The sequence below is a fragment of the Tyto alba genome, unplaced genomic scaffold (assembly GCF_018691265.1).
Source record: "Tyto alba isolate M040663 unplaced genomic scaffold, T.alba_DEE_v4.0 Super-Scaffold_2, whole genome shotgun sequence".
NCBI classification, from domain to species: domain Eukaryota; kingdom Metazoa; phylum Chordata; class Aves; order Strigiformes; family Tytonidae; genus Tyto; species Tyto alba.
Genome location: NW_024881282.1, coordinates 32,180,431 through 32,199,905, shown reverse-complemented (window position 1 = coordinate 32,199,905; position 19,475 = coordinate 32,180,431). Strand labels below are relative to the sequence as shown.

Sequence of the window (19,475 nt, the reverse complement as noted above, 5' to 3'; positions counted from 1 at the left end):
CTTAATGAAATGGCTGTGACAGAGAAAGTATTATTGTGTTTTTGCATAAAGAGCTTGTATGGCGTTTGTGGGCACCTGCAGGGTTCACATGGCCAAGTCACTCTTGGCATGACTGGGGCGTTGGAAAGCCATAACTTCATCACCCTGTATGTCACTTTGCCTTGTGTTTTAGTATCTCCATGACCCTGAAGAGCAAAAGCACAATTTTTAAAGTCAAGGCTTAGGTTCCAAGTGCTGTGAGAGCTACCAGGGCAGGTTAGGGTTTATCTCTAGGGTAATGCCCTGGCCCGTGGTCTTCTGGAGGGGATAATGTTCGAGTTCCTGGTGGGTCTTGGAGCATCCGTCATGCTGCTTTGTATCTATTGCCATTTGTGAAGAAATTTCTTGCTGATATGTTTGTTTTCAGCAGACAAATTGTGGGATTGCCTGGGGAGAGGGTTAATGCATGCCGAAGACTGTGGCTCCCCGGCAGCCTGAGCTCATCCGAGTGCTGGTGCCCATGGCCCTTCCCTCCCCAGCTTCTCCACCCCCTCTCCTTTCTGGCTCCAGTTCTCCAGCTCCTTGCAACCCATTTCAGCACTCTTAACTGGGAGCAAAACTAACCTGACAATAAAAAGCTAGTCTTTTTTTTTTTTTTCCTGGGATACGTGCTGAAATGGCTCAGCAGAGGCCACAGTGACTGACTGGCAGGGGAGAAGGGGCAGGAGCACGCAGCGGGAGGTGGGATGGCAGCAGAGACCCCCTGGAACGGTGGCTGAGAGCGCAAGTCCCACCGGGGCTTCTGCAGGAGGAGCCCTGGGAGGGGGGAGGCTGTGCTGGAAGGGGCTGGGAAGGGGAGCGTGCTACAGCAGCCTTAATTTGTGTTCAGCTGTGAGAATGGGGGGGGGGGGGGAACACCAACCAGCCCATGTTCCTTATTATTCTTTTGCTGCTGGGCAGCAGTGTTGTGTGGCAGGCCCTTTCTCTCCTGTCTGCGTAGAGCTGGGGAGCAGAGCTTGGCCTCTTCTGCTGGAGCCGTGTGTCACGTTAGCCGCTCGGACAGGAGGCTGTGACCTGCGTTGGAGGGAGGGACAGCGCAGTCCCCGCATCTTCCTTGCTCACAAGGATCCCTTTCATGAGGAGAGCTGAGGGCAGGCAGCAGCTCCAGGTCGAATGGTTGCGAGCTACAGCCGTTATTGCTGTTTATGAAAGGGATTAGGTTAGCGCAGAGAGCAGCAGATGTAGCCTGGAACACAACCGATCTTCACAAACAGGTTAATTGTCTCTGTCAGCTGCAAGTCAGTGGCTTCAAGGTTTCATAAAGGAATTCAGTGAAGGCATACCTGTTAGAAACTCCACTAATAAGCACATACTCACATCTATCCCAATAATTTGGGGGTTACCAGAGTTGAAAGGCAGATGTAAGAGATATATTTGATGTTTACATGCTGTAGCATTTCTCTGCACCTTTCTCTGATGCTTACGACTTGCAGTTGGGTTATGGATGGCATAGACTGTTCACCTTGTATCAATTTGCATGGAAATGTCTCTACAGAAATTGTACCAGTTTAGCTTTACCAGGATTATAATTTTTATTTGATTGGTTATGCTTTAATATCTATGTGTATTATGGCATACCAATACAGAAGGGATCTGGAGCTGCATTGCTGTAAGACTCCTTTCATATCCCTGTAATGACACCCGTTTCTATAATGAGTAAAACAAAACCAGCCCTTCACAAAATAGACTGGTCTTTGACAGTTTCATGGAAGTAAGAGGCCTTTGTGTGCATTTCTGGTGTTCGTTCTTGGCGCTCCAGTGCCGTGATCTTGGATCACCACCTGCTGTCTGCTGAAAGAATTCACCCTATGTCGCGTTTGCTGAACCAGTTGCTCCTTATTGAGATGTCATCCACAGCTCCCACCCTTCTGCAAGGTATCTCTACGTGTGGTTACTTACCATTTCTCTGCTTAGCTTGGAGCTATAAAGTTTGTTAATTAAGTTAAACCTGTGTAAACTCCTAGAAATGTGCTCTCGTGTGGGATTTTTCACCAATTTAGCTAATTTTTTTTTTTAAAAAACAAAATGTGGGATGGGTTTGTACAGAGCTGTGTAGGCAAAACCCCGATTTAAGGAGGGAAGTTGGCATGTGCAGGGACGTGACTGGACCCTTGTAGGGCTGAGAATAAGGGCCCGCAAAAGGAGACCAGATGGGTATCCTGTATCCCTCTTGTGCCCTGAGGGCTTGGGTGCTGATGAATCAGATGTCAACATTTTGCAAGAGGGGAGCTGCTTTGAATTCCTACCTGATGTGGATGAGTGATTTCTGTGGGAGCAGAGCAACAGAATAAATAGAAAACAGAGGAATTGCTGGTTTTCTGTGAAATACGTAGGCTACCATATATTGTACTGAAGTCTCTTCCTTTTTTTAACGAGTGTGTTAAATACATTGAGTTCCAGTTGCACTGAACAGCCTTTCCCAGTTTGATGAGCGTGGGATGGCAAATAGCACGGTCGGTGCACGGCAGCACAAACTCATGGAGGGAATCAGTTAACCTGGAACTGCTGAAATTATTCCTGCAGCCAAGCGTCCCTCAAGCTCCCCTCCTGGAGACTGCCAGCCACTCTGCATCGTGGCTGAGAAAAGCGTGTCTCTGCTCCTGAACATTAGTTAAGATTTATTTCATGCCATCTCACAAGTTGAAGATGGCAATAGTTCTTGTGGGGACCTGTAGCTAGGCTTTCCTAGCGATGGCATCCTCGCATGTGTTTGGGGATGGTGACTACTCTTGGATGTATCCATCTCAGTATGCTGTTGCATTTGAGTTCAAGAGGATTTCATGAGCTAAAACAGGCAGGACTGGCAATGCAGTGAGACATGTTGCCAAGATTGGATAGACGAAATACTTTCAGTGGAGTCTCTCCTCCTACGTATGTACCTTCACCAGGAAGTTTGGGGTTTTCTCCATGTTCTTTGTACTTCCTGAGGAGTGGGCAAAGCAGTGCCTCTGACTGCAGGATTTCCCCTGCTGGGTTAGAAGTAGGGAAAGGAGTTCAGGTTCTATGTTTGAAGATAAGCGGGATTTTTTTTTTTTTTTTTTCTATGTTAGTTCTTGAAAATATGAAGTGTTGTGTAAATGTTGAAATTTGGTGGAATAACAGGAGAGGCAGAGTCTCCTATGGGTTTGCAGGGTATAAGTATGCCATGAAACCTGCAGAGATCTCATCAGGAATCCTTTTCTGTAGATACTGTTGGAAACAGGAAAAAAAAAAGTTATTCTAAAGCATCAAAGGAAATGAAAATTAAAAAAAAAAAAAATTAAGACTGGACACATGTATATAATCATATCAAGAGGAAAATAATTTGAAGTATAGATATTCCGTGGGATAATGAAACCTGGAGGAGCATAATGGTGATAGATCTACAGATAACCTGAGACATTAAATTAAGGATAAATTTGTAATAAAAGATATAATTTTTGCATGTCAGTGAGATGGGGGGGGGTGCGCGGGCAAAAGTGGCAGTGGTATTAAAAACATTTAATTCTGCACCAGAAATCCCTTATTTCAAAATCTTAGGGAGATCAGAGAGAAGTAGTAAAGTTACCAGGATATTTTGGCTTGTGAAGTGTGCTTAAGCTCAATAAATACGTATTATCAAAATGCCACAAGCAACAGAAGGGAGAGAAAGCATTTTTAATCTTTCAAGCATTTGTAGATAATTGAAGAAGGGAGAGAAAATATTTAAAAGGGTGAAATACATTTAAACTGGAAGGAACAGTATTAACTGAGGGGTAAAAACGTTGAAAATAAGATTATGTAAGGTTTATGGGCTGGCATTTTAAGTAGTGTAAGAGTGAGATTAAACAAAATGCTGGAGTATGTCCTTTGGGGAGCAGCCCTGCGCTGTTGAGAGGATGGCAGGAATAGGTTTTGTTTGTGGCTAATTAGCATTCTCTTCCTCCTATCGGGGGAAGGAATACCAGCTTGTAAATCTAGCTTGTTCTAAGAAAATTTGAAATAGTTTCTGTTACTGCATCTACCCTGGGGTTATCCTACCAATTTTTGAAATTTAAAAAAAAAAAAAAAAAAAATCGGTTTCATATTTAGCTCTTATTTTAAACACAAGAAACACACAGGCAATGTGGACTGTGTGGAAGCACACAGACAAATGGATATAATGAAATATTGTAAGTGAAAAAGCTTGAAAAGGAGGCAGTATGCGGATGGAGTAGAGCTGTCGTGACAGGGGGCAACTAGTCTGAGTGGGTGAGTGGCGGGGTTGCTGATACCTGGGTTGCAGTGGGATAGCCATCGCTCAGCTCCTCCTCCCTCTCATTTTATAAAATTTGCCCTGCAGGTTTTGATGGTGGTTTAGGTTGAGGCCAAAGCTCCTTACTTTGAAGCTGTGAATGGCAAAGGAGTGAGCAGAAGGGGAGGGTTGGTGGAGCTGACCTCCCCTTTGAGGGAACAACAACAGCCACCACCACCACTCTGTCCTGCTTTCCGAAAAGGCGCTGGGTGCGTGAAAAACCTCCGCAGAGCTGTCAGCACGCGACGCAGGGCTGCAGCGGCCCTGGGGAGTGTGTGCAAGGAACTGAGCGCTGGCCGTGGCTGGCGTGCTTGCCTGAATTTTTTTCTTTCTCAGATAAGGCTGCGGAGTTCTGTGTTTGTGCAGGCAGCGAGGCTTTGCAGCGGCTGGACTTTAGTTAATGAAACCGTCTGTCGTTCGGCGCGGGCCACGGCTGCAGCTCAGCTCCGCTAAGTGGTATTGAATGCCCTTCCCTCTCCTCCCCAGCTGCGGGGAGCGCATGGCCACGTGGCCCCCAGGGGAGGCAGACCAGATAGACTAATGTCACAGCAAATTTGGGATTCAGCCAGTGTCTGAATGACCCAGTGCTGGCTGGAGGTGCTCTGCATTTATCATTGTTTCCTTCGCCCGGAAGAGAAAACTGCAGGTAGGCTGATAAAGGGACTGAAAAGGTTTGTCCGGCTTCACTGGAGGTCCGTCAGCCTCTGCATGCTCTCTGCTGAAAGGCTGCTTGGTAATTCCCACTCCGCTTTTCCTATCCATAGGATAATGTCTGCTTCTCTTTTACGCCACTGATTTAAGCATGCTGGTGTCAGAATAGGCTCGAGCACCTCTGGGCTTTGTGGGGGAGGACCTAGGGCTGGAACAGCAGCCAAAATTTAAAATCAGGATTAGTCTGGTGACACACACATAAATCAAACAGCCCTCCTATCATAAATCTCTTCCATGGAATTTTTTTTTTTTTTTCCCTGCTGTGGCGGTGGAAGGAGTAGGAGCAGTACAGCACCCTGGGCTTCCCAGGGTTGGGTTTCAATGTCAAGGCTGTTCTCCTTCGTCCCAGGTGTCTGAATGCAGCTCCCTGCCTCCCCCTCAGTGAGACCCCTGCAGCGGCGGCAGGACTGCATGCTTTCATGTTTGCTTTGGGTGGTTTTCAGGCATGATGGGGTAGATTTTTTTACCAACTTTCGGGGACATCTTTTGCATGGTCAGCTGTCTGTTTCTGAGTCACCCGGTTGGTGTCAGCTACATCTAAGGCAGTGCTAAAAGCTGCTAAAAAGTACTGTCCTAGCACAGAGGCCTCTGTGGGATACCCTAAGATGAGGGAGGAGTGAGTAATTAATGCCTTGTGTGGTGGTAGTGATGCTCAGGACTGGGGAGAGAGTGAGCGTGCTCCAGGCTTGTGTTCTCAGCTCAGGTCCCACAGCTCTTCGGTGTCTCTGCAGAGTCAGCACAAAACAAATGGATGTTTCAGCAGCTGGTACTTGAGCACCCGTGCTCTGTACTCAGTGCTGCCGGAGCAAAAGAGGGGCTGCTGCATAGATCAGTTTTAAAATTAGTTTGACTACTTTTCTCCCACTGTAACACAACAGAGAAGAGCGTGCTCTGAACCACACGATATGCTTGCTTGTGAGCAGAGCCATGAGGACCAGACTGGAGGAGATGGACCCAGATAGGGTACTTCTAGGCATATTAAAAACCTCTGTTCTTCTGTCTGTGTTTCGTCCTCCGTTCCAATGTTTCAGTGTCTCTTCCCCCTTCGAAAATAATGCCTTACTGTGCATAAAGCCCTTGTGTGAGATTACAGGGGTTTGCAATTTGCAAGCCCCGTGATTTGGTCTCCATATGCCACCCAGTAGTGAGAAAGTTGCCCAGAAAAGATTAAGAAAACAGTGTCATGGCTCAGAGGAGAGCGGCATGCTCTTTTTGATAGAGAATATGATAGAAGACTCCCATATTGTGGTGGCTGTGGGTGGGGTAGTCACATAAACACGTGTGTGTATCATTTCTCAGACTGATGTTTTGATCTCTTTTCTGTAGTATAAAGCTGTTTCCTCCTTTTCCCTTTCTTCAGGGTAACCAGGAGCCAGCAGCAACTCCTGATGCAATGGTGCAGCCATTCACCACAATCCCATTTCCGCCACCCCCACAGAACGGGATTCCCGCAGAGTACGGGGTGCCACACACTCAGGACTATGCAGGCCAGACCAGCGAGCACAATCTGACACTCTACGGAAGCACGCAGCCGCACGGAGAGCAGAGCACGAACACGGCCAGCACGCAGAACGGATCTCTTGCAGTAAGTGCAGAGGGGGGTGCAGGGGCAGCAGAGCAGCACCGTGCTTTGGGAAGAAGCCGCCGTTGATTAGATTGCTGACTGTTTATTAAGAGTGTGCGGCAAAGCAGCGGTAGACTTGGAAAGGCAAGAATTACAAACAAAGCATAGCTTCTGGCCTTGCATTACGAGGTTTCCTGTCTTTCCCATTGTGCGTGTTCCTCTCATAAACAGGTGTCTGCAAAGAGCAGTAGTACTTGGGATCATGGTATTTTTACTATGGTGGCATTGTCCAAAGACAGTCCTTTACAAAAGTGTTAATTACCTTGTGTTAATCGGTGAATGATTCAAATGAATGTGATGGAGGCAAATTCTGGAAGGTTGACGGTACAAAGGATTAGGGTGAGCGCATGCGTTGTAGGTGTAATCCCAATGTGGTTATTTTTTCAGGAAACTAGCAGAGTAGAAAATACTTTTCTTTGACTTCCTGAAGATGGCAGGGAGCTTCAGGGGGCAAAGATAGGAGAGGACCTCTCAGGTACCGGACACTCAGTTGCCAGACAACTATTTTCACCTTACACGTTTTTGCTTTCTTCTTCACATGGCCTGGAACTGGCACTGGGCAGCATGCTGGCAGATTATCCCAGGAAAAGCTTTATCCACCCTTTAAGCCACTTGTTAAGACTTAACTTCCTAATAAAGAGCCTTATGGTGAGAGCATTTGGCGCTCAGGGGCAGACTTAATCTGTTAATGCTTTCAGTTTTACTTGTAGTTGGGTGTTTGGCTTGTAGAGGTTATTTTTCCCCCAGTAAGTGCTGAGTGAATTCAACGCCAATGGTTGGAAGAACTGATAGTGCCAACTCGAGAGTGCGTGGTTCCCGGCACGCGCCGCTTCTGCTCCTTCTCTGGTGGGCACTGGCTGCACGGATGACACCGCTGGTTATGGCTTTGACAAGATTATCTTTGAGTTCATCCTGAGAACGCGGCAACTTCATCATCTTGAAGAAGAAAAAGAGTACAAACCCCGTAAAAGCACAGTGCGTAAAAGGAACTTCACGTGCCTTACTCGGCAAACAGAGATGTAGATGAGAAAAGATCAGGCTGGAAATAAAACCTAGAGCAGTGTGCAGAAATGCAAATAGTCATTTTAGTATCAGATTGTCCGATGTTGTTCCAACCTGTAAGATCTGGGCTGCCCATCTCCAGCAAACAGCTACCTCGAGCACTGCTGGCTGGATGGGAGAGCTGCGAACAGGGCATAAGACAGGACAATGGCTTTTGCCATGTTTTTTTTTTCTGCTGTTCCCATCCTTGCCCAGAGCTTAAGGGCGTTTCTTTCAAGTGGAAATGATGCGAGCCTTGACCTTGGATGCAAGCTCTTGCCAACCCTCCTGCTCCTCTTCCATATTAGGAGCCATCTCTGTGGTGCTGCAGGGTCGAGCTCTGTGTTTTGTCAACTAGTGCCGGCTCTGAGGGGAGCCCACAGCGCGCGGGAAGGCCGGCTAGCCTGAGAGGAGGGACGAGGAGCCCATCTGGGCGAGGGTAGAAACGTTGCTGGGAGGCAGCGGTGTTGCCAGGAGGCTGTGGAGGGAGCCTGGCTGGCAGGGGTTATCTGAGAAACAGGCTGAATAACACGCAACGCTTGTACTGGCTGTTGGAAAGAGGTGGGCACGTCTGGTCTGACCATTTGACGTGGTTAAATATGTGTGAACTGAGTGTGCAGAGCTGGTCTCGCAGACCACAGCTACCTGGGAAAGGGTAAGGGTGCGGACGAGCGCTTTGCTGCGGCTGCTATGGCTGGGACTGATCAAACCCGGAGGATCCCAGCTGGTGGCACACGAAGAAATCCAGGGGGAGGGGGAAGGCGCCTCAGCTGAGGGTTTTGCACATGCCAGGCTTTCACGGGCACAGGGTCCTGGATCTTCTGAGTCCCTTTATCTTTCTGTCTAGGACTCCTTCCGTATGAAGCTATTTTGATTCTCTGAGCTGCTTTGGGATGTAATTGCTTGTAACTTTCTCCTTCTCAGAACACTGATTAATGTTGTAGGAACTCGAGGAAGGAAGAAGGCTCAGTAGTTACTCAAGCTAAAGCATGCTACTAAAATAGAGCAGAACGGGTTGGTTATTTCAGTTGAATGTCTACAGCTAACATCAAGCATCTTGTCCGTCACATACGAGGGTTATTACTTGTTTGACGTACGTGTTCAGTCCATGTGGACTAGACTGCTGTGCTTTTCCTTTCACCATTTTGTTGCCTTGCTCAAACAACAAAGCTAACTTTAACAGAGCAAAAAGTCATCGTGGGTGATGCATGATCCTTCCCTCCCATTACTGCGACTGACAAGCGCAGCTGCTGTCATGTGTGTGAAAGCGATACCCCAGACCGAACAGCTGGTGGATTTTTTAGCTGTTGACTTGAAGCCTGTGCTCCCATGGGATGATTCAGAAATTCCTTCACCCAGACAGATAAGGCCTCTCCTTGCTTTTAAGAACAAGGCCCGTACTTGGTTCAGTTGACAGGACAGAGCAAGATAGCAAAAGGTGTGCTCAGATAGCTTTCCTGCTTTTCTGGCTGGTAGCCTTTAGGATAATTGCAAAAGTAGCAGAGAATATGGGGTGACTTAAAGGTCCCTCACGGAAAGGGGAGTTTCATCTGGTCAGCAAGATGTTACGCAGCAGTGTAACGAGGTCCCTAACACCCTGGGTAGGAGCACCTTTTCTTAGAAACTTGACAGATTCTGGCAGGCAAGTCAGACACCATCTCTAATCTCAGATCATTCAGTCTGATTCAACAGACAGTGGTCTGGAAGCCTGAGGTCAAACGTCAGCAGTGAATGTAAGTAAAATAAACTTTGAGGATCAAAGTCCATGCCTTCCTACGTAGTCTAAGAGCCCTGAGCAAAGGGGAATGCCTGGTTGGTGTCATCAGCTGAGGACAAGCTTGGTTGTAGAGGTCTGAGTGTAGTGGAAAGCATTTAAAGCTCTCAAAGCAGGGGCATGGAAAACAAATTGGCACACTAGGTGGTATAATACAAACAGCTTAATATTTTGGAATCTTTATTTTAGGATCAAGCCTCATTTGTGGGGCTTTGTTTGTTGCCTGGCATGTGGGTCTCCTGATCTTCATCTCCAAGCATCTGTCCTTTCTCTTGATACTGTCCCAAAGCACAGCTGAAAGACCCAGATTAAAAATAGACTGAGGTACCAGACCATATTTGGCCTACTCAGTCTGCCTGTTGCAGGCTGCCTCTTAAGCCCTTGATGCTCTGCATTTCACTTTCTGTGGTGCTGGGTCACCTGGTTTCTTCCCCCTGCTTGGTTTACATTAGCGTGCTTACCCCTAATGGAGACAGCCAGCACAGATAGCTGCAAGAGGAGATGCTAATTAGGCTGCAGTACCTCTGGCAGCTGAGCTGATCTAAAGATTCACTGCTGTCAGAAAGGAGAGATCTGGCTCCAAGCGCAAACTCCCACTCCTGTTTACTGGCTCTGGCATTCCTTACGTGAGCCTCTTTAATTCACTGACCTGGCAGAAAGCTGTCCAATTCTTTTGCTGGGTTAATGAATTAGAGCAGCTCTTGCAGGGATCCAGCAAATGCTGTTGTTGCAAGGTACGCGTGTGGAGTGCATGGCCAGAAGCCGAGAGCAATTGTCAGCTCTTTGCATCTCCTGGTACTCTACCCATGGAGGGAAGATTAATCATCTGCTGAACTAAAAAAGGTTGCTTGATAGTAAACGCAATGCACTTAATACTGTGAGCTGATTATTCAACTCGTTTCTCTTGTTAATGTCAGAGGGAAGAATTTGTGTGTCTGTATAAATTATGGAATGCAGCTGGAGGTATAGAAGTAGAGGAATAAGTTTATGTAAATTACTTTGCATGAAAATGGCAGGTGCTGTCGCCTTGGTGTTAGGTTGTCGTGAACCAATATAAAGCATTATTTAATTACAGAGCATTGTGCCTCTGCTTCTTGATGTGCCATACTGAAACATCTTTAATTCATCTGCTATAACATGAAGGGATATTGACTTTCTGATTTCTTAAAGGAGACACATCGGTGGTGGGGGACCCCTACGTATCGAGTTCAGAAGCAAGATGGGAAGCTGCTCGGTCGTCTGGGTGTGCCCCATACATTTAGCAAGGGTTTGGAAAGAAGGGAGCCAGTGGCACCAAGGTTCCTCGACTGACTTCTGTAACACATGGATGATGTTATAATGATCACTTTCCCTCGGGTATTTCTTGCCTAGTCTGAGATTGCGGAATTTTTCTCTGTAATTATTTTTCATCACTTCAGTAATTAAAGCAATTGCTCATGTGTGGTATTTCAGGTGAAGAATATGTTTAATGAATATCCTCGCTTGTCTTCTGATACTGCTGAGCAGGTAGACATGAGGAAGAAGTAGCTTCAGATAAGTAGTTAGCTGCCAATTGTTTGGCCACCTCAGCTTGGAAATTGCTGTCTCGAGGCAGCAAACTGACATTTAACATCGGGAATTTGCTTTCAGTATGAGGCAGATTATTTTATTATTTTGAGTATGAGGCAGATTATTGTCAGCACTTGTAGACCTGTGTTTAGTGAGGCAGATTTAAAAATGATTTTGAGAGAGAAACAAATCAGCAAATGTCATTACGTTAGAGTATATAGCTGCGGTACTTCTGCATATCTCTCAAAGGTTATAGCAGATCTGGAAGTAGTACAGGGAAGGATAATAGTGATGATGAAAGGGATGTAGCAGGCTCTTTATGAGAAGAAATGAAATCTTCACTTACAAAAAGAACTGATACAAATGAAGGCATATGACAAGTACATAGAGTATTGAATGGTATGGGAAATAGAATGGGGAACTTTCCCATTTTCACTTACTAGAATACCCGCAGGAAATAATTGTGTGCCACGTATGGAAAAAACAGGCTTTTGTTTCTTATTTTTTTCCATATGATGAAGAATTTAGCATTGGAGCTTCTGTCCCTAGGATGCTTTGGAAGTTGAGACATCAACTGGCTCAGTTTGCTGGAGGCTGTGCTTGAGAAAAGTCACTAAACGTTTGCCCCGTTCTTATGTCCTTCCAAAGATGCCACAGATTTGGCTGCTGTCAGAAAGAAGACAGTGGGCTGGATGGATCTTTGTCATTGTGTGATGGCTGTTGTGCTACTGTCAATGGAGCGTTCCAGGGGTGAGCACTAGCTCAGGAAACCTTGCTGCCTCCTCTACCTTGTCAGGGTATCCCTGCTGGGTGAGGAATGGCCTGGAACTGCTCACAAAACTTTTGACATCGTGACCAGCAGAATAGGCCTTTCAGGGGGCTTCATTTCACCACTTTGAAAATGAGAGAGGCAAAAAAAAAAAAAAAAAAGGCACCTATAAAAACACACTGCTCAGAAAAACAAAGTAATTTTAAACATCACTACATGGAAAATATTATCTGACACATCAGAGATGTCTTTGTTGTGCAGGATAGGTAGCAAAGTTTCCTATGTTAGATTCCTATGTTCATATTCAGATGGGGTATATCTTTAATGAGGAAAGTGAACAAAATGGCTCAAGCTTCGGTATGTCTGAAAACAGGTAACTAACAATCAGAAAAAAATGCCCTGAATTAATCTGAGTATATTGAAAATAGTTAAAAGCCTAGCAGAAGTTATTCGTACGTCCTTAGCAATTTGTTTTGTCTGCTTTTTGTCATACAGAGTACTTGGGCACATTGTTAATTGTGCCTATAGCGTAGCCCAAGTTTTTTTTTTTTTTTTAATATAACACTGCTGGCATCTCTGCAAAATCAAGTACATGGATGTAATTTTAAAATTATATTTACTGCTGTTGAAAGGTGATTATTAGACCTGTGGTCTTCTGTCTGCTAAACAAGTGTTGTTTAAGCAGCAGAAGTTCCCATGCCCTTTGCTCTTGAATGTGTAGGAGCTCAGTCCTGCTTTGGTAGAGTGTGGTGGGGCAGGAGAGGGGTTTTGTGTGTAGTGCCTGATTTTTCACTTGTTTCTCCACCAAACCTGCTGAGTGGGTATCTGTTCATTGGTGGGTGACTGGTTGTTTTGACACAGGTTCTTCACTAGAAGTTAGAGATCTTCCCACATGGTCTGCACTCTTGTTTGCAGTGGGAAGGTGGCCTTTTGCCAGTTACAGCTTTCAGTCCTTATCTCTAAACAGTTCCTCAAGCTCTTGATACAAACAGGATTTTTTTTTATGGGGTGGTTTCGTTTTGGGTTTTTTTTTTGGATCCAAGACTGGTCTAGAAGCAGTGGAGTGAGCACAGTCTGTCTCCCAGATTTTGTAAGCCACCCAAGTCCCCTTTTAAATATAGTTATTAGTTACAGTTTGTATTTTGTAAATATTTTCTTTGCAGTGATTTATGGCTCTTAACCTCCTCATTATGATTCACAGCATTTTGGACCGCCTGCTTCCTGGGAGAGAGGACGGGGGGTTGTTTTTTTGCTTTTCTATAACTTGGACCTGAAGCAAGTGGGAGATGGAAACAGAATGTGCTGAGTATTAATAGAGTCTGTGTTGGCCTGTAGCATTGCTGTTTGTCTGGCTCGTCGGGGAGGTAGCCCTCTGTCTGGCCATGCAGATGGAGATCTGCTTGGAGCTCCGGTGGCACTGGGGCCCCTGCCTCCCTCCCACCGAGGAGAAATCCTCAGCAATTGCTTGTTCACCAGCTGCTTTAGGACAGAAGAGCATAGTCAAGAAGCGGGAAGGTGGTTGTAGAGCTGCCCCTAAACCTTCCAGAACAGCCTCGTGTTGCCTGGTGTCATTCGCCCTTTTTACGTGCAAATGTGCACGTGTCCACACTTCTTCTTGCAGTTGCCTCTTCTCGCTTGGGGTTTCCTTACTGCAGAGGGGTGTAAGGGAGGAGCTGGCACAGGGGCACAGGCAGCAAGTAGTTAAAAGCGAAGCACATATTGCGCATGTCTAAAGCTCTGATGCATTTCTCTGTGACCTTGAGCAGAGCTCAGAGCTTGCATGTGCAGGCGTCAGTGACATTATCACCTGCATAAGCGTATGTTGCACAGACTATGCTGAGGAGGTAATGTGGATCCAATACTGTTTCTAAACGCAGGATCTTTGCTGCAGCATGTCTCTGTGTTGCCTGATGACAGGCACTGGGACCTGGAGAACATGTATTAGCTCCCTTCCGAGCTGAACTGCTATCTGCAGCAGAGGGAGAGGGCCGGTGGTTCTCTGTCGAAGGGTTGATGTGAGGCCAGAAGGAAGGAGCTGAAACTTGGTGTACAGAGGGAGTCAGGATGGGGAGTGGGCACTCAGTGAAATGTGGGCTTTTATCACCTGGCTTGGTCAGGGTAGTGCTGTTACCAGTCTGCATTATGTGCTGTCTGAGAACAGGCTCCAGGCCCTTCCTTTCATCTCCTTCCTAATGAATCAAGACAAGGAGTAACTATAAAAGGACGGGGGGGGGGGGGGGGGGGGAAACAAGGCAAGATCTGAGGAGACTTTCTTTCATTTATGTTGTAGCTGAATGTGTGGCCCTAGACAAATGTATTGAGATAATGTTACAGTGGCTGAAAGTTCAAATCTTACCTTAGGGCCATGGATGGTAGAAATGAGGGAGCTACAGAATCTAGAGAGAAAAGATATTTAATGTTAAACTACTGCTGAAGAACAGAATATGTGAGAGCCTGGAAAGCATTTGGAGACTCTTAGTGTAGTCAGAAAGGTAAGAGTGGACTGAGATTCCCTGTTCTTACTATTGTTTCTTCTCTTTGAAGCCTTTCCCTTATTGTACATCTCTCACGTTCTGCAAAATGACTCTTGTGAGGCAGCAGCACTCAGCCATATGCAGGAACAGCTGTGAGTGGTTTTGAGCAGGCCACTGTACATGATACATTGCACCCTTGGTAAGAAAGGAGTTCTGCCCTCTGCCTGTGAACAGACAGGTGGGAGAGGAGTGCAAATGACCTCCCGGCTTCCTCCCCTGTGGAAATGGCAGATCCAGCCCTGTGCAACCTATATGTGAACTGAAAGACTAAAATATTTGTGCCGTCACAGTTCAGAATCTGTGCCTTTCCTCATTCACACTGCAGAAGATGCACGTTTGTGTGTTTGAGGATGCACCTGTGTGCATGGGTGTTTGCTTACTTGCCAGCTCCATGCAGAGACACAGAAAGCATGCAATTTGGCAAATTGCAGTATCAGGGCTCTAAAATGGCTTGTAGAGATCCATTTTAGCAGGGGTGTTGATGATTTTGAGGAGTTATTTTGGATCACTTACTTGCAGACATTGTGTGATGTGGTGATGGTCTACCCTGTGTTTGGTACTTCTTGGACAGATTTGCCCCGAGGAGCAAAGGACTCTGATGGAGTCATAAAAATAAAACCACCAAATAGCATAGTGTGATTTAATTGTAAGCCAGCTGCATTGATTCTTCCCCTAGGGTGCACTCTGTGGATGTTTGGAGATAGATTTGGTCATAGGAGTGAGTATAGGAGAGGAGGAGGAACTCAGGGAAGCAATATATGATACAATCAAAGGGAAGTTTCAGAGGTTGTTCTTGAAAATTTGATATTTGGGGAATGGATGAGTCTTAGTCAAATAAAAATGTTTTATCCTGTTAGGCTACTCTAGAGAGTTGCATGGCTCCGGGGAGCAGAGATACTTGCAGGGCAGTATCTCCTTTCTTCCTATCACAGCTTAATTTATATTAATCAGATCAAATATTTTTTGTGCTGCCTGTGGAGTCCTACTAAAATAAAATGGAAAGCTGCCACTGGTTTGTTCAGCATGACAAGACCTCAGTGCTTATTGTTTGCTTGCTCCTGTTAGTGCTTTATAACCAATAAATAAGTTCAAGGTCATGTCTGTAAGAGACATTTGTGGCCAGAAGAAGCTCTCTTAATGTTGCCAGTTTAGTTCATCTGTGGAGAGATGTTTCTTTGCAAATATTCGTGATGTGTCGTATATTGAATGATGCACAGAGCAGTCTAGCAAGTTGTCAGTGGTTGGGGAGTCAGCGTAGGCAACTCCCCTGTGACTTCTTTCCTCTTTGGTACACAGATTGTGCATTTAAAATTGAGGGGGAGTGGGGGCAGAAGGGGAAGAGGGGAAGGCCCCCAAAGAATAAAAAAACCTCCTACTCTTAAATCTTTAGTTTTAAGGCCTGTGTGTGTTCTTGAAGGTGCCTAAAAAAGGCTAAGTCTAGCATCTAGCAATTACACAGTCCTTGCCTTTTCGTAGAACTTTTCACTTGATGGGTTAAAGAAGTCAGGCTGGCATCTAAAGAAATGAAATGACACTTGAAAGTGCATCACACAGGTGGTCAAAGCATGACTTCGAGGAAGCTGAGGCAAGCAGCAGGAGATGGAGTGGGTGGGTAGGTGCTTTTTGAATACATTGGTCTGTCAATGCTTGCCTTGGAAAGGGACAGAGCAATAAAACCAGTCAAACTGTAGTCTTTGTTCTGTAGCTCTGAGTTTCTGAGGTAATTTTTCTGACTAAAGTGCAAAAAATACCATTTTCTTGTCAAGCCATTTTGCAAAGGGGCCCTTCCTTTATATTTAGTGCTGTGCTCAAATTTTACCACTTTTTGACAAGTGACTGAGGTTCTCTTTCTTTCCTCTCCCCTGCCTGTCGTCTCTGTGGGGGCATTAGGTCGTTCCTCTGGCACATTGGCCTCCCTTATTCCTCTGCCTTCTTGCTGTACTTTATCTGTGCCTAAGTACGCCTGGCCCCCACCCTTGACCTGGCTTCACAGTACCAGTCAGTGCGTGGAAACACTGCAACAAATTCCCTTGTTTTTGGTGTGGAATTGGTAGCAGACAGTAGCACTTGGAATTTTGATAAATCCTGCAGTGGTAATGACTGTTTCCTGTCCCTGGGCTGACTTTTAAATGTACGAGAAAAGTTAATCAAAGACATCCGTAAGCTGTTCATATATGGATTTTACCATTTAATTATAGATCTTTTGGGGTAATGTTTCTCTGAAGGGAGCTTGACAGAGCAGATGCCGTTTTGCCTGGGGATGCATTTCTGGTATGGGCCCGGTGAAGAGCTGACACTTCAGCTGTGGGATTTTGATGATTGCATGAACATCCTGCCACATGAGATTAGAGTGGCGGTACTACCTCCCAGCTTCAGGATATGAAAGATCCGCCTCTTCATTAGAGCTTTCATATGGCAGCAGCTGAAGGGAGGAAGAACAAGGGAAAAGAGAGAAGCAATTTAAGAGGACCAAAGGCAAATCTACTAAACCAAAAGGTGATCTGAGAGGAGGAGGGAGGTTGAGATCTCATTACTGTTTACTCATGGAAAGGGAGGGGAAGAACAACAGATCAATTGTTAAGCATTACTGGCTTTATCAAAATAGTTGTCAAGTGCTCCGATACCGCAATCGCAAGTATAGTACTAATACCTGAAAAGAGATAGACAAAGTACACGAAAGGAATTTGTGTGGTTTCTATTCATGCACACACTTTTGTCTTTCTGATTTCAGCAGACAGAAGGAGGGGCACAGACAGATGGACAGCAATCACAGACACAGAGCAGTGAGAATACCGAGAGCAAATCCACTCCAAAACGACTTCATGTGTCTAACATTCCCTTCCGCTTTCGAGATCCTGACCTTCGGCAGATGTTTGGGGTAAGTTACCAGCACCTTTTAAGACATGGCAGATTCTTCTTCCCCACAGATGGGACATGTGGTGCTATTGTTTTCATTGTGAAGGAAAAGCCCTTTCCCCTCAATTCAGTCAGTACACTGTAAAATATTTACAGGACTAGGACAATTGGTAGTGTTTACCGCAGCTGCTAGATGCATACAAAAGCTTATAACTGTGTTGTTCATATCAATATGTTGGGCGTAACCTAACAATTGGTTTTGGGGGAAAAAAAAAACCACCCAAACTTCACCTTATTTCCCAGTAAAGGCTAGGATTAAACATTGACTTAATATATCCCTTGCAAAGCACTGTTTTTTCAGTTGCTTAGAAACTTGTTGAAATATTTGTCTTTCCTCATGATCCACTTCTGTGGTGAAAAATTGCTGTAAGGAATTGGCCGACTAGCTGTTGCACATGGAAAAGCTAGTTCAAGTCGGATGGTATTTTGCATTGTCTATGATATACATTCTGTTTCTTTTGACCAAATAGTTTGTCTTCCTTAATCTTTGTATGCTATTCATCATTCTCGTTTTATAAGCTCTTTGAGGAAGAGTTTGTTCACATGAGTACTGGTGGTGACTCATTCTATGTGGACACATTGATAAATGAGTTAGATGCTTCATGACCTAACCTTCAAGTGAAGTTCTCTATATATCATCATCAGGAATCCTTGACATGTTGATAAGATGGTAAAATCCTTGGTTGATGTCACCTTTTAAAGTCTTCAGAAATATTTCTTATTATTTACAAAGCTAACAGACTTGAAATGTTGCTGCCTGTTTAAGATGCAGTGCAAAGGACGCAGGTCAGGAAAGACCAAAGCTAAGCTTCCTCTTATCACCTTAGCCTTTGAGTGTGTACCTTGGTCCTAACTGCATAGCCAGCTGCTCCTGCAAAATCTTGCAGTGTTCCTGTTTCAATTGTTGCATCTCTTGAGCCATCTCTGTGGGTGTGTATGCATGCACATAGACACACACTCTCACAGGCAGGTAGTGTTACAGTATGTAAATGTGTCAAATTCATGGACTTCAAGCTTAGATTGATATAAATGAGAGAAGAATTGGGCTTACCTGTTCATAGGTTGGACAGTACAGAGTGTACAGAAATGTTAAAAATGTCACTGATGGTCTTCAGCAAGAGTCCGAGTTGCTATATATTGTGAGAGATCTTTGCTCTTTGTTCTTGAAGCTTTTAGTGTCCATAAGAAGCTATTTTGTGGATGAGACCAAATGGAGAGGAGTGATCAAAATGCAGGAGTGCAAGGCTGCTATTGAGAGGGACCTGGCCAGGCTGGAGAAATGGGCTTATAGGAATCTTAAGATGCTCACCAAGAGGGAGTTTTCAAGCCTTTCATCTGAGATGGAATAACCCCTGCAGCAATACAGTCTGGGGCTCTGTTTTCTAGGAAGATGCTCTGCAGTAAAAGATTTGGGGGTCCTGATGGACAGCAAGTCGGACACAAGCAGCAGTGTGTCCTCACGGCAGAGGCAGCCCACCATATCCTGGGCTGTGTTAGGGAGCGTAGCCAGCCGGCCCAGGGAAGTGATCCACCCTCTCTTCAGCACTTGCTGGACTGCACGTGGAATACTGGGTCCAATTTGGGCTCTCCAGGGTAAGAAGTGTACTTCATCTAGGTGAAATACTGGAGCAAGCGCAGTGGGCACCACTAAGACGGTCAGGGGGCTGGAGAACATGGCATGTGAGCAGAGCCTGAGATCCGGGCCTTTTCAGCTTGGAGAAGAAAAGGCAGGGGGCCGGGCGGACAGGTGGATATTTTTGAGGGTACAGGAAAGATGTAGCCAGATTCTTTTTCGTTGTGTATAATGATGAGTTGAGAAACAACAAACACGAGTTGGAACGTGGGGAATTGCAATTAGATATTGGGAAATTTTTGTGATTACTGTGAGGGTGGTTAAATAGTGGAACATGTGGTCCAGAGAGGTTGTGGAAACCTCCATCCTTGACTGGCTTGACTAGACACAGCCTGGCCAGCCAGATCTCATTAGATCTGCTTTTGGTAGGGGTTGTACTAAATGACCCGTGGAGTTAGGTCCCAGACAGAATTATGGTTCTGTGATTCTCTTGCAAGCGGCCTGGTTTTGCTTCCGTGTTGTTCATACATTAGATTGTCACACTCTTGACATCTGTGGGAATGTTTTCAGGGTGAGACTCATCTCCTGGCAATCTGTGATTGCCGAATCCTCTCAGTTGCCTGTTATGCTTTTGTGTTTTTTAGCTTGCTTTTTGCTGTTGCAGGGCTGTACGATAGGCAGTTCCGTCCGGTTT

The 19,475-nt window shown here is 45.5% G+C and overlaps 1 protein-coding gene across 1 annotated transcript in view; it reads left to right on the top strand.

The window, feature by feature from the left end:
* RBFOX2 (RNA binding fox-1 homolog 2) overlaps positions 1-19,475 on the top strand; it is a 172,975-nt gene that overhangs the window by 107,839 nt on the left and 45,661 nt on the right. The window contains 2 exon segments of the mRNA XM_042792194.1: positions 6,363-6,587; positions 17,024-17,170. Of these exon segments, the coding sequence (XP_042648128.1) occupies positions 6,363-6,587; positions 17,024-17,170 (372 nt within the window).